General features: G+C 35.7%; 2 protein-coding genes across 2 annotated transcripts; both read left to right on the top strand.

The window, feature by feature from the left end:
- The first annotated feature begins 641 nt into the window (after positions 1-641).
- On the top strand, positions 642-2,430 carry LOC104450442 (NEP1-interacting protein 1). The gene is made up of 4 exons (XM_010064997.3): positions 642-1,102; positions 1,512-1,690; positions 1,779-2,015; positions 2,122-2,430. The coding sequence occupies exons 1-4, from the start codon at positions 1,012-1,014 to the stop codon at positions 2,245-2,247; spliced, it is 633 nt and encodes a 210-aa protein (XP_010063299.2). The 5' UTR covers positions 642-1,011; the 3' UTR covers positions 2,248-2,430.
- A 37-nt stretch (positions 2,431-2,467) lies between these two features.
- On the top strand, positions 2,468-8,485 carry LOC104452170 (NEP1-interacting protein 1-like). The gene is made up of 4 exons (XM_039314638.1): positions 2,468-2,669; positions 7,651-7,829; positions 7,918-8,154; positions 8,252-8,485. Exons 1-4 carry the CDS (start codon positions 2,468-2,470, stop codon positions 8,384-8,386), a joined length of 753 nt encoding a protein of 250 aa, XP_039170572.1. The 3' UTR covers positions 8,387-8,485.
- Positions 8,486-14,952: the final 6,467 nt, after the last annotated feature.

A 14,952-nucleotide genomic window follows, 5' to 3' on the forward strand; every position in this document is an offset into this window, starting at 1 on the left:
GATACTAAATGGTAAAAATATTTTTCGCTTTATTTTTCAGGTTTTAGCTGAATACTAAAAATATCGATATTTTCCTAAAAATCAATTATTGAAAAATATTTTCTGAAAACAACGTATTTTTCGTAAAACGAATGAAGTTTTAATGATTGTTGGTTTTTTTATGAAAAACCAATGACGTTGAAAAAAATCTACTGTGTTGGTGATCGCCCTACTGTTTTATTAGAGATAAATTAAAATAAAAATAAAAATCATCATCAACAAAAACGATATAAACAGTTATTTTTCAAAAAGAATATTAATATTGATTATTCATGAAACAAACACACTTTGAATTCACATTCCCTAAACTCAAATTATTGGACTTTTTCCTTTTCACAAGATGGTTACATTATGTATAGAAAAAAGATTTACAACCTTCCATATAATCATCTTTTTGGAAAACGACTCTTAATTGTAAACGTAATAAATAAATTCCAATCGAAAATCGAGAACGTGCTCAATATGTCGTAATCATCTAAACCTTGAGCTTAATAAATTGGAAATTTCGAGGCAAAAGGAGTAGTTAAAAAGGGGCTGGTATAAACGCACGTTACCGCGTGGCGAAAATGGTAGTATAGTTCCGCAGACGGTAGAGACATGAAGTCAACCACTCAAGATGCCCACGTAACTACGCCGGACTGGACAAAAGGAAGCGCCTGGAAATCGAGATCCATCTGCTTTGAATTTAACTCTCTCTCCTTCTGCTTTCAATTTAACTCTCTCTCTCTCTCTCGTGGCATCGACGACTTGATCGACGACTTGATCCTCGCGTGTTTCATGTCTCGTTTGACCAGGCCCCGATCGAGAGCGTTAGACAGTCAGTCGTGCGTTGCTTCCATGCAGATTCTCCACACTCGCCGCCGGCCGCTTCGTATTAAAAAGGCCCTTTAGCTCCTTTGTCTCCATAAATTCGAACCTCGAACGCAAAAGGCTCAATTCTAAGCTCCAGTTCCGGGATTTTCGGGTTTCGCAATGGGGAAGGCGTGGGTTTGGTGCTGCGACGGAGTCTCTGCAATCGTCTTCGCCGTTTCTTATGTCCTCTCCGTCTTCTTCTTAGCTATCGGTTCGTCCAGATTCTTATGCTTTTCTTCATGTTTCCTTAGTCTCGTCGAAAGAAGTTGTGAAGCAAACATGGAGTATCACATGAAAATTACAACTTGGGGAAGACGAAAAAGGATGGGGTCGCTTTTGTAGTTGGTTTCTGCAGTTTTCAGAATGAACAGTTTACTAATTGAAATGTTAAATTGGGGCTTTTTGAGCATGTTAACGCAATCATCCACAGAAACAACACTTCATCACATGCTTTCTGGTTTCTTTGAGGTATCTGACTAGCAAATGTTTCTAATCACTAAGTTTTCATGTTCTGTATAGTAGGACGCTGATTTTGATTGTGTGTTAAATTTCCGTCGATCCCCAAATACTACGTTAACTTAGCAACTGCGCTGACGCCGTGGGACCTCGCTATTTTGCAGTCGGAAGTACGTTGGGAGTGTTCGCGGGAGTTCTGATCGGCGTGAAAAGCCAGGACAACCTCTTCTACAGCGTGGGGTATGGAGCAATTGAAGGCGGCATGTTCTTGACTAATGCCTTCAGAATGTCCATTTCTTTTTGGCTGTCTGATGATTGTTCGTCCAGCAACGTTCTTCACTTGGTAAGTTCTCGGCTCCTCAAGGTTCGAGCTTGGGTCTATTGTAACTTCTAAGATACTCACTTCTTTATCCCACATCTGCTCTTCGTAGACTGGCCCGACAAGAGGACTCGATGCTGGAGAATTTGTTCAACGGTTGTTGCATAGTCTCGTCCTGTCGAGATTAGAGCAGACTCTGGCACATGCCGACAATATGACCGGCCAGAACATGGCAGACCATGCAAATGTATCGAAGAATTCGTGCGGCAGGATTCCTAGGATTAGAATAGCAGAGGACGACTTGATGGATTCGTCGGGAAATAGAAACTCCTGCTCAATATGCCTTCAGGTTTGTATTCTAGACTAGACACAGATAATTCAACCCAGGACTCGTTTTTACCTGGATTTTATATTCCATTCCATTGCTTGATCCTCATTCTTGTTTACTGATCCAGGACTTCGAATGTAAAGATGAGGCGAGGAGATTGCCTAACTGCTGCCACTTGTTTCATATGTGTTGCATCGATAAGTGGATTTCCAAGCAAAGATCTTGCCCTTTATGTAGAAGTCCCATAGTTTAGGGGAACTAACCCGGTTCTGCATTCTTTTCACTCGGGTAGTTTAAGCAGGTCATCCATTCTTTCGTTTCTTGGTTTATTGTTCCAATGCAAAACTCGGGTCAATATGCCACGAGGGAGCATTCAAAATGCAAGACCTGTAAACAAATCCAAATGGAAGGGTCATAATTTGTTCTTCGATCCCAACTCCCTTTATATGTACCTATATATTCAGGAGACTAAGATGTACAGACTTGTCAAAGATATTCATGGACTTTGCTCTAGCAACTGCTGGCATGTAATATATGCATTCCCTCTTATCCTTTGGAACATACCAAAAGATTTTAACATATACCGGGGGACATTAAACCATGATGGCAATGCGTTTGTTATCACCCCGCGACAAGCCACTGTCTCCCGCTTAACGCTAAGCATTCCTTTGACAGGTGAGTCGAGTGTTCAAAATGCGTCTCCTCTAAAGGCGAGAACTAAGCGATTCTAGGTGCAGTCCACATATTTTCTGTCTCTACTGTCAGCGATTAGTGCGAAGGATTACAAGTATATCTTTATCCCAACTTCTACAAATTTCCGAAACAATTCATTCAACAAATGCAGACCCTAAAATAAAAGGAAGGATTATTTTTTCCATCCAACAATATATAAGGGAAGGAATACAAGGACGAATTCGGTTTCTTTGGCTGGAGAAGCTAGTGAAGCATCATAAGTTGCTCCTTTGAGTGGTGACAGCATCAAGATTAATCGTGTTTTGAAATGAACTGATTTTCGTTGCAAGCACGCAACTTCTTTATGTTGAGAAAACATTCCCTTAGTAATTTTGAAGATTGACAAAATTTATCCCAAGTAAAGACCTTGATTCTGATGACAAGTATTTTTAGGTAGAAAATCTGATGGGCTATGATAAAATATTATCAATCGAAACTAGAGTTGTGGCATACTTAATTCCTTTCTTATGTATTCAAGCAAACGGCTAGAAAGAATGCAATATACTTGTGCAACGGCTAGTAGCGATTAGCTAGATTTCCTACCTTATTAATAAGGAGTTCTAAAAGGAAAGCCTTTTGAATATCTTTCGAAGATTCAACTTTCTTAGAATGGAATACTTGAGATGAAATATTTTTTCGAAGATGAAGCACTTGACTTATGGAAACCTAAATTTCTGTATGGGTGGCGGAACTTACGGGAAGCATCATCCTCGGCAATCTTGAAGCAATTAGACTTTCTAAGCAAGATCCAGGCCATGGGTAGATTGGTTGGATAATCCTCCTAAAGATACGTCCAACGGTCAGCTTGGACTGGGAGGAGTGTAAGAGGAGGTCTCGAAATTGAAAGAATTATTGCACCTAAGAGAATCGAATCTGCCAATTCCAAAGTCTGAAGTTGTGATCTAATACATTTGAATCTGTGAGCAATATTATGTAATTTCTTAGAGGTTGAGAGTGTGAGAAGAGTTATTTTCACGAGCTTGAATATTTGTAGTTCAAATGTTGTAACTTCTGATTGGTTCTACATAGTGGAATCCAGTCAATGGGTTGTATTGCGGGAGAGTAGATATAAGCTTATAAAAACCGAATTAATATAATCTTTTGTGTGCAATTCTCTATCTCTTATTCTCTTGATCTTTAATTGCGATAAAATTGGACACCGGTAAGATCTAACTATTAAATTCTCTGTCACCAGAAGTTGTTTCCTTGCAATATTAGTTTCAATTCTTTAATTTCCACAATATCACATATTCACCCCTGTCTAGGTAATAGTCTTAGTGACGACAGTTTAGATAACTTTGCGGAGTCATGGCCGAAGTACTGGTTTAGGGTCTTTGCTGAATATAATGGAGCAGCTCACGAGGGAACATGCGAAGCAAAGTTCCAGTGACTGATAGATATCGCGAGTGTCTTAGCCCCCTTGCGTCGTGAACTTCCTCTCGAACTGTTCGAGGAACTCCAGATAAAGCTGCAATGTCATGAATAGAAATCACTTATCATTATTTAAAAAAAAAAAGTTATTTAGTGGAACACGAACAGAAGGAAGAGGACGAGAGAACTGAAGGAGAACAATCTAGATGAATTATTTTTTACTGAATTGAGAAGATAAATTTGTAATTTGAAATGTGAATTCATTTTTGTTGCAAATTAAACATTGTCGTGAGTGCTTCAAACTAACGGTACATTTTGAGCCTTTAGTATCACTTCAAAAACAACATGCTACCAGAAATTTGATTAATTAATAATTCAGTTTAAGTAGCTAATAAATTATGATAGTGAGAGAGGGAGAAAAAGGAGGTAATTAAAGTGTGCAATAAATATCAATTCCCATATTGAAGATTATGAATCACATGTATAGATTAATTAAAGGTTGTGTGTACTAAAGGCAATTTGAGCATTCCAATGTATAGTAATCATGTCATCCCTGGCACTACCATTATCAATTCAGTGGCACTTTATAATGAGACTCTCATTAATCTCATGTAATACAAGTGCACTAGATCTAGTGTAAGATTTATAAAGTGCTAAGCATACTTTATCCATTGTAATTCATATTCAACATGATATACCGATTATTTTTTGCTTGAATTTTAGTAGGAAATTTTATTTTCATATAACATAATAGTTGCTCATATAATGAAAGGAAAAATTTAGGATGTCACAATCAATGTGGCCTTACTGGTCATAGAGTACATGCAAGGCGAGATCCTCAATAGGCACTGGGCTATCATAAAAGTTGAGCTGATCAACAATCAATTTGAGGTCACGGAGAATTTCAAAAATAGATTTCGAGCGGCTAGTGGATAGTCGTAGCCCTTCCTTGAGAGTCATCACCCAGCATGAGAACAATTGGCATGAAGAGACAAGTGAAATTATAGTTTCAAAGACTGACATGAGAATAGCGTGGCAGAGAAGCTGGTCTTGATGGTTCCAAGGAACATATGCTAGGTTGTGTTAGATGATTTTCCCCGTCAAAATATCGTGAACGGTTTTGGCTGGTTGTGGGAGAAAGCCGTCAATGTAGCCCAAAATATCATAACCCACGAACAAGGACGTGAATTGGGCACGCCATGAAGTGTAGTTGGATGGCGAGAGCTTGACGGACGGTTGGACGATTGAGTTGATGGCGATTAGGGTCGGGCTTTTGGCATAGTGGAAGGAGAAGACAAAACAATTACCTGAGTAGTGCCGGTAGTGTTTTCGGCCATGATAGGATTGTTTACTTCCCTTGAGTATTTGGAGCTCTAATACCACATGTAATGAATATGAATTTTAGAGTAAAAGGATGAGCTTCATTGAGATGTATAATATATGGATGCGCATGAGTGTTTTTATACAAATAAAAAACAAACAAATTTAACGTATATGGTGGACTTTGACCGGTTGTTAACTCAATCTTAAACATTACAACTTCAGTTTTGAATTGAAAATTCTATCTCCATATTAAATGCAAGCAAATTATTTATTCATTGTACATAACTTTTTTTTTGGCAACAAAAAGTCGCAACACAATGTTTTGCATCAATACCTTTTTGATTTCCTCTCAAGAATCTTGAAACGACAAGGTTCAAAAAACATTTAAGAGTTCATTTCTTTGCGAAAAATCAATAATTTTGAAAACGTTTTTTTTTTTTTTGTTAATCAACTGTATAATTTGCAGAATGAATTACAATAAGTATATTTTCATTCTCAAGGAACATATTTTGGGTTGTTTTTAATAATGAAGATATTTTCCAATAATTGATTTTTCTATACAATATGAAGGATCATTTTGGACAATATTTCTGAAATTATTGATTATCCGTGAAACAAACACACTCCTAGTCTAAGCTACACAAATTAAATTGTTTGTCTTTTTTAAAGAAAATGACTAAAACTCAATTACATTCTGTATAACAAAAAAAAAAAAAAAAAGATTTAGAACCTTCCAAGTAATTATGCTTTTGAAATTTTAAGAAAAGGAATCTTAACAGCAAATGCAATAAATGTTAGAATATAAGTAATACTAATATCAGCTAATCTCATCATAAGGCTACTCATACATATCATGCATTAGGTGAACTCTATTTCCCGGTCCAAATCGACCCAATATAGATCCTGGCGTGGCTAATCTAAATTCGTAAATTTACTCAATACATTCCAATCGTCTGAACCATAGACTTAATGGATTGAAAATTTCGAGGCGAAGACTCAGTTAAAAAAAGAGACTGGATGAATAATCGCACGCGGCCGCAAGATTCCTACGTAACTTCACCAGTCTGGATGACGGAGCAGAGAAAGGATTTCATGCATTAGGTGAACTCTATTTCCCGGTCCAAATCGACCCAATATAGATCCTGGCGTGGCTAATCTAAATTCGTAAATTTGCTCAATACATTCCAATCGTCTGAACCATAGACTTAATGGATTGAAAATTTCGAGGCGAAGACTTAGTTAAAAAAAAAAGACCGGATGAATAATCGCACGCGGCCGCAAGATTCCTACGTAACTTCACCAGTCTGGATGACGGAGCAGAGAAAGGATTTCATTTGACCACCTGGAAGTCATCTGCTTTGGTTTTACACTCTCCCTCTCTCTCAAAGTATTATATGACTTGATCGACGACTTGTCCGAAGTCGTTCTCCTCGTGGGTTTCATTCCTGGGATGATGTCTTTCTTGACCAAACCCGTACGCAAGCAACGACGTTGGGTGTCATTTACAGTATTTCCACGCATACTGTCCACATTCAGCGACGCCTTCGTATTAAAAAGCTCTTCCCCTTCCTCGTCTCCATGGATTCAGCTTCGAACGCAGAGGCTTGATTCCAAGCTTCCTTCCGGGGTTTTGAATTATGTCTATCGAGAAGGTGTGGGTTTGGTGCTGCGATGGAGTCTCTGCAATCATCTTCACCATTTTTTATGCAGTCTCCATCTTCTTCTTAGCTATCGGTACGTCCAGATTTTTAGCTTTCTGGTGGTTCCTTAGTCTCGTCGAAAGAAGTTGCAAATTAAACATGGAATATCGCATGAAAAATACAGCACGGAAAAGAAGAAAAAGGAAAGAGCACTGCACTCGAGAACCTTCATTCGAAAATATAAATCGGTGTCGCTTTTGTAGTTTATTTTTTGCAATTCTCTCGAGTGTACGAGGTCATACGGACTCCATCGTATGATTAACTTGACTTCGCTAATTGAAATGTTAAACTGGGCTATTTGAGCATGTTAAGGCAATGACTGCACAGGACGTGACAAGAAATAACAACAATTCATCACATGCTTTCTAGTTTCTCTAGATATCTGACTAGCAAATGCTTCTAAGCACTAAGTTTTCGATGTTCCGTATAGTAGGACGTTGATTTTTGGTTCTGGGTTAAATTCCATCGACCCCTGATACTCATTTATCTTAACAATTGCCACGACACCGTTGGACCTCACTATTTTGCAGTCGGAAGTACATTGGGAGCATTCGTGGGAGTTCTGATCGGCGTTAAAAGCCAGAACAACCTCTTCTACAGCGTGGTGCATGGAGCAATTGCAGGCGCCATGTTCTTAACTAATGCCTTCCGACTATGCATTTTTTTCTGGCTGTCTGATGAATGTTTGTTCAGCAACGTTCTTCAATCGGTAAGTTCTCGGCTTTTCAAGGCTCGAGCTTGGGTCAATTGTGACTTTTCAAATATCTACTTCCTAATAACAGATCTGCTCTTAGTAGATTGACTCAACGACAGAACTCGACGATGGAGAGCTAGTTCAACAATTTTCGTATAGTCTCACCCAGTTGAGATTGGGGCAAACTCCGGCACATCCCGACAATAGGATCAATGAAATCATAGTAGACCATGCCAAAGAATCAAAGCGTTCGTTTGACATGATTCATAGGATCGGTATAACGGAGGACCACCTAATGGATTCTTCAGGAAATAGAAACTCCTGCTCGATATGCCTTCAGGTTTGTATTTTTGACTAGACTGAGCCCAAGACTCGTTTTTACCTAGGTCTTATGTTCCATTCCTTTGCTCAATCCTCGTTCTTGTTTACTGATCCAGGACTTCGAATGCCAAGATGTGGCCAGAAGACTGCCTAACTGTTGCCACCTTTTTCATTTGCATTGCATTGAGAAGTGGATTTCCAAGCAGAGATCTTGCCCTTTATGTAGAAGTCCCATAGTTCAAGTGAATTAATCAGGCTATGCACGTGAGAGTGATTGCTACTGAAGGTGCAACTCTTCAAAAAATACGAGGCACTTATTGAAGGCACCAACTGATAGCCTGTATAAAGAGCACCACAGATAACAAAGTTGTATTATATCCTTCATTAGATAAAATACATTAAGACTAAAGTCGGTTAAATGAGAAAAATCATATTTCTTTATTTCTCCTATTTCTGCAATAATCATTTTCTCAAAGTTATATCTATGAAAAAATGTATGTCTTCATCTCTCTTGTTGTGAAAAAATATGAAGATCTAAGATTCTTTAATTCAAAATTTCCGCAAAAAGAATCATATTATTGCTAACAATTTATATCAGAGCGTGATTTAGAATCTTATAATTTTCCGATTATAAAAAATATATATGTTTTTGTTAATGATCTCCCATTAATGCTTGTAAAAGATATATATACATCAAATTGATTTATACAATTACTTGCTTCATGAAATCACATATAAATTACTGTTTGGGTTTAGTGCTCTTGGTGTATATATATTTTTATGTTTTCTAGCACGTTAATTGTTTTGTTATATGTATTCATATATTTATATATGATATGATATATATACTTATGACATCATAATGTATAATTTGATTTTTATACCTTTATAACGATTTTAACACGAAAATGAATAAATATTAACATTTAGAGATAATAACATTATAAAACAATTATTGTTTTTTATAATTTGAAATTCAATTATGAATGGTTTGTCAGTCACCAAAGTGGCCAAACCTTAAGGTCTCTTGAATTTTCAAAATTACATAATTTTTTATTTAATTACCCATGATTTATTAATGCTATAACTAAAATTAATATGTTACATATTCTTACTAGTGTCATGGGTATCTTAAAGTTCCTTCATTATAAGAACTTAGGGATTCACCCAAAGGTTAATCAATTTCTCATAATTCATGGACGTAATCGTTGGTAATTATTATGTCTTGTTAAATTTGTTTGTTTATCAAAAGAAAGTAAGTAAATTTTAGTGAGATGTATTTATAATTACCAAAAAAAAATTATTAGCATCATTGTGGTTATGTTAATTTATTACGTGATAAATCTCAATTAATGAATGCAGTTGAGGTGTATATTAAAGAAGTTGAGAGGCAATTAAATAATAAATGTGAAAATAGTGAGGTCAAATAGAAGGGGTCAATGTTGTGGAACGTAGAATGAGTCAAGACAGTATATGAGTTTATTTGCTAAATTCCTTAATAGACAGGGTATTTGTACTTAATACAAGATGTTAGGTACACCACAAAAAATGGCATAGTAGAAAGGCATATTCATACTTCAATGGAATTTGTTAGGAGTATGGAGTTATTCATTTTACCCTTATTCTTGTAGATGCATGCATTAAAGATTTTTATGTATTAATTATACAAGGTTCTTAATAAGGCAGTTCCAAAGACTTATTTTGAACTATGAATGGGAAGAAAAACTAGTTTACCACACTTGCATGTTTGGAGTTGTCCACCAAAAGTAAGAATTTACAATTCAAGTTTGGGATCTTGTTGAATTTCCTCCATGTTATAAAAATTTCAAGTGTAAATAGGTCTTTTAGACTAAGCACGACTTAAAGGTGACATCAAACTATATAAAACTAGACTTGTTAGTAAAAAATTTGTTCCTTTCATTACGATGTAGAGTTACAGCAAATAGATGTTAAAAATACATTTTTAATGGAAATTAGAGGAAGTGGTTTACATGGACTAACCTGAAAAATTTCCAATTAAATGAAAGAAACACGTGGTATATAAGTTAAAGAGGTCAATATATGAACTTAAACAAATTTCCTAACTATGGTATCTTAAATTTAATGATTCCATAACATTTTTTTTTTAGATTTTAGGAATTTCTTAATGAAAATACCGATATTATGGATGACTAGTTACGTAGAGACCGTTTCGTTTTTGTAGGTTGGTCCGGTCTATTACTCTTTCCTTGTGCTTATTTCGCCTTAGTCCTTCTATATCGTATTAACAATCGAAATATGGTCGAAAAAGAAAAATCTCTATTTGACAGGCTTCTTCCTATACCTATGAATTCCATTGGACCGGGAAGAATCTTTGGACAATTCTTAATAAGATTGTTCGGTATATTTATGTACACACGCATAAAAATATATTTAGGTCACCGGGAGCAAGTTCATTTTTCTAAATTCCGTATGTTGATGACATTTTGCTTGCTATAATGATAATGTTTGTTACATGAAATCAATATTTCTCCTTAAGAATTTTGAAATGAAATATATGAGAGAGGCAATATATGTGATATGAATAAAAATATTCTATGATAGATGATAAAAATTGTTAGGGATGTCTCATAAATTCTACGTTAATACATTTTTAGAGAGATTTAATTTGGATAAATGTTCAGCGGGAGTAATTCCTATTTAAAAATGAGATAAATTTAGCCTATGCAATATCCGAAAAATGAATTGGAACAAGAGCAAGTGAAAAAAAAATTCTTTATATATACGTTGTTGGGAGCTTAATGTATGCCAAAATTTGCACCAAACAAACATCAGTTTTACTTTTGGAATACTAGGTAGGTATCAAAGTGGCCTAGGATTAGGTCAATAGAAAATGGAAAAGAAATTTCTCGGATATTTGCAAGGAAATAAGAATCATATGCTCACGTATAAAATATCGGATCATCTTGAGGTGATTGAATATTTAGATTCAGATTTAACCGAATCAATGTTTGGCTATTTGTCCCTTTTTGCTAGAGGGGCAATTTCATGAAAAAATGCAAAGCAATCAATCTTTGTCACATCCACTTTGGAGGCTGAATTTGTGATATGATTTAAGGCTACTATTCATGGGTTACACTACAGAACTTCATTTTAGGGCTTGTAATTGGCAATAGTATTGTCAAGTCAGTGAAAAATTATTATGATAACTTCACAACATATTTCTTTTCTAGAAATGATTTAAACATGTGAAAATTAAATATTTGTCCACTATACAAGAAGTTTAGCAATAGAGAGTTTCAATTTAGATTATTGCCCAAAATATTTAATGAACATGTTGAAAAGATGGGCATTATTGGACGTCATTAATAATATTGTATTATGATTCTATTATGTTTATTTATGTGACACTCTGAGCTCATTTATATGTTTTTTATATTTGTTATATCCTAATTATGATACAAAATGGAAATAAATAAATGTTTAACAAAATAGTCTGCAACAAAGACATTACAATTGGACCATTGTTGTACTCCTCATTTATTGGTCATGTTAGGTAGAGAGTTATAGTTATAGTACATGGAAGAGACCATATCAATTAATGACATAAAGCTGCTATGACTCGCTTTAGTTTTTGTTACTTAATTGTGATTATTACGTTATAGTCAATCAAGAAGGTAATAGCATAATGTTATTGTGCATATTATGGTCTTGATTAAGTCATGAAACAAAGGCCATATGGGCAAATGGGAGAAATTAAGAATAATTATGTCTTACATGCTTTTATTAATCGAAGATTTAATAATTTTTAATACTAAGAAAACTCGTTGGTTATGAGAAGGTGCAACTCTTTAAAAAAATATGTTTTAATGGAATATGCCTTTTAAAGACATCTATTGATAACCTCCGGTCATCTCTTCATCATGAAAAACAAAGTTATATTATATTCTCCATTGAATAAAATATATTAAAACTAAAGTGAGTCAAAGCGAGAGAAATCAAATTTCTTTCATTTTCCTATTTCTGCAATGATTCTTTTCTCAAAATTATTGTTATGGAAAAATGTATATTTCCATCCCTCTTGTTGCGAAGAAATCATGAAGATCTAACGTTCTTTAATTTATAATTTCTGCAAAAAGAATTATATTATTGCTAGCAATGCATTCTTTCATTTTGAGTAGTTTAAACAGGTCACTCTGGTGAACATGCTGTGAGGGAGCTTTTGCATTCCAAATGCAACGTGCGTAGACATATCCAAACAGAAGGGTCACAACTCGTACTTACACACGATTCCCTTCAATATGTACCCGTAATTCAGAATAGACTACGATGTCTGGACTTGTCGAAGACATTCATGACAATGCTCTAGCAACAGATGTCACTATCGCAACTGCAATCTTATCGGTTTACCCTCTCATCCCCTTGGAACGTACCCAGAAAAAATTTAACCTATATCCGAAAATATCAAGCCACGACAGGTGGCGAATGCAGCTTCCATGGCTCCTGAATTAATCTCGCCGTGAACATTATATTATATTAACAGGTAGCTGAGCGGTCATAACATGTCCACTTCAAAGATGAGAATTAAAAGACTATAATTTCTGTTCACATCCAACAAATGTCAACAAATTTATATGTACCTACCGGCAGTGTTTCTATCGTGATTCAGACGGCTTTGCAACCATATCGAGATGTGTGAAAATGAAATTATTAGAGAAAATAAAAGGAGGTACGATAAAGGACATAATAACATTGACATGGTTGGGTCATAATGTTGATGTCTAAGTCCACGGGAGAAATCAACCGTCAATAATGTTTTGATCAGTCGGAGAATCACACGATTACAATTGCTCGTACACTCGAGTATATTCCAACCTTATAACTTACATCCGAAATCCACGGTCAAGATGGACGTAAATATTCTACGCAAAAAGACACGGTGTTCGGAGCAGCTGTTCTTCTTCTTCTCTGTGCTCTCGCTTCACATGTTGAGAGCTCACATCAAGATCTCTTTAGATATATAATACACGGGGAGGAGCTCAAGAAATCATTTATGTGCCCAAGAATTCATGTTCCATGCTGTCTCCTCCACGAAACTCCAAAGGAGGGAATAGTCTTCTTCATTAAATAATTGTAGCTTGCGGAAGTCTTGTCTTGCGGTCAAGCAGAAAACAAAAATTACTCCCCCCCATAAACAAGGAAGAAGAAACAACATGTGCAACCGAGACAACGTGATCCCACTTAATCTGTGGATGACCAGCCTACTCATTCATCCAGCTAGCACCCATGCACATAATCAATGCAGGAAGCGACAAAACAAAAACAGCCGGTCGGACCTTAATTGTCCGGTCACCCGCATGGACCTTGCTTGCTCGGCGGGCTCAAACTCGGAACATGATGTAGCAGTTCAAGTGTATCTTTCGCCCAACTTCTACAAGTTTCCGAAACAGTTCATCCAACAAATGCAGCCCTGAAAATAAAACACATAGCTTGAACTGTTCGCGGGTCTTCGCTGGTATCCGGTGGAGAAGCTGCCCTTCCCGAATTTCCAAGTCGAGCTGCCCGAGGGACTCGGATGAAAGCTGCAATATCACGATTAGAAATCACATATCATTATTTCAAAAAAAAAAAAATTTAATTTTCCTTTTTACTCTTTGGTTGGTCACCTGTCACGGCGAAGGTTGACGACTAGCCACAAGTGAGCTTGAGCGTCCCCTAAGGCCGGCAAGGCTCAAGTCTCTCCAAATCAACGATGCTCGAGCATCGTGAGAGGACAGGAGGCTCAAGCCTCACCAAATCGATGACGCTCAAGCGTTGCCACAGGACAAGAAACTCGAGCCTTGCTAGAGACCGATGACGCTTGAGTGTCGCCAGAGGCTGACAAGCTTGTCCCTTAGCTTGTCAGTTGTCGCTGTGACCGACCAATTGAGGAGAAGAAAACGAAAGAATTTTTATAAAAAAAAAAAAAAAAAAGAAAAAAGAAGACAAATAAAAAAGGAAAAGAAAATTAAAATTAATTAAAAATTCAATTTTTAAAAGAGAAAATAAAAATAAAATATGATTAAAAGAAGTGCACAAAGGAAAACCAAATTAGACATCAAATGACGGAGAATATTTTCTACTTTATTATCATATTTCAATCAAACACAAGAAAATATTGTTATTTTTTGGAAAATAGATTTTTGGAAAATATTTTTTAGAAATAATACATTTTTCATGAAATGAATAGAGCCTTAATAATTTTTGGATTTTTTTCGTGAAAAATGAATGATTTTGAAAAATATCTTCTTTTTTGGTGATCACCATATTGTTTAGGGAAATAAATTATCGAAGAATATTTTTATCATCAGCAAAAATGTTTGGATATAAATTATTGTTGACAATGGAAATATTTTTCATCGATTAATTTTTCAAAATGATATAAACGATCATTTTTCACAAAAGTATTAACTATTGAATCTTCACGAAATAAACACACTTTAAATTTATATTCTCAAACTCAAATGATGAGACTTTTCTTTTTGACAAAAATAGTTAAATTATGTATAGAAAAAGATCTACAACCTTCCATATAATTATCGTTTTTGGAAAACGACTCTTAATTGCAAATGAAATAAATAAATTCTAACAATAATTCGTAGATTTCGAGTCAAAAGGATTAGTCAAAAAGGGCTGGTATAAACGCACGTAACGACCGACCAAAAAAAAAAAAAAAAAGGCACGTAACGCGTGCGAAAAGGGAAGAGAGTTCGGTAGACGTGAAATCAACTGTTCAAGATGCCCGCGTACTTCCCGGTCTTGACAATGGAAGCACCTGGAAATCGAGATCCATCTGCTT

This window comes from Eucalyptus grandis, chromosome 6, assembly GCF_016545825.1.
Source record: "Eucalyptus grandis isolate ANBG69807.140 chromosome 6, ASM1654582v1, whole genome shotgun sequence".
Classification (NCBI taxonomy): domain Eukaryota; kingdom Viridiplantae; phylum Streptophyta; class Magnoliopsida; order Myrtales; family Myrtaceae; genus Eucalyptus; species Eucalyptus grandis.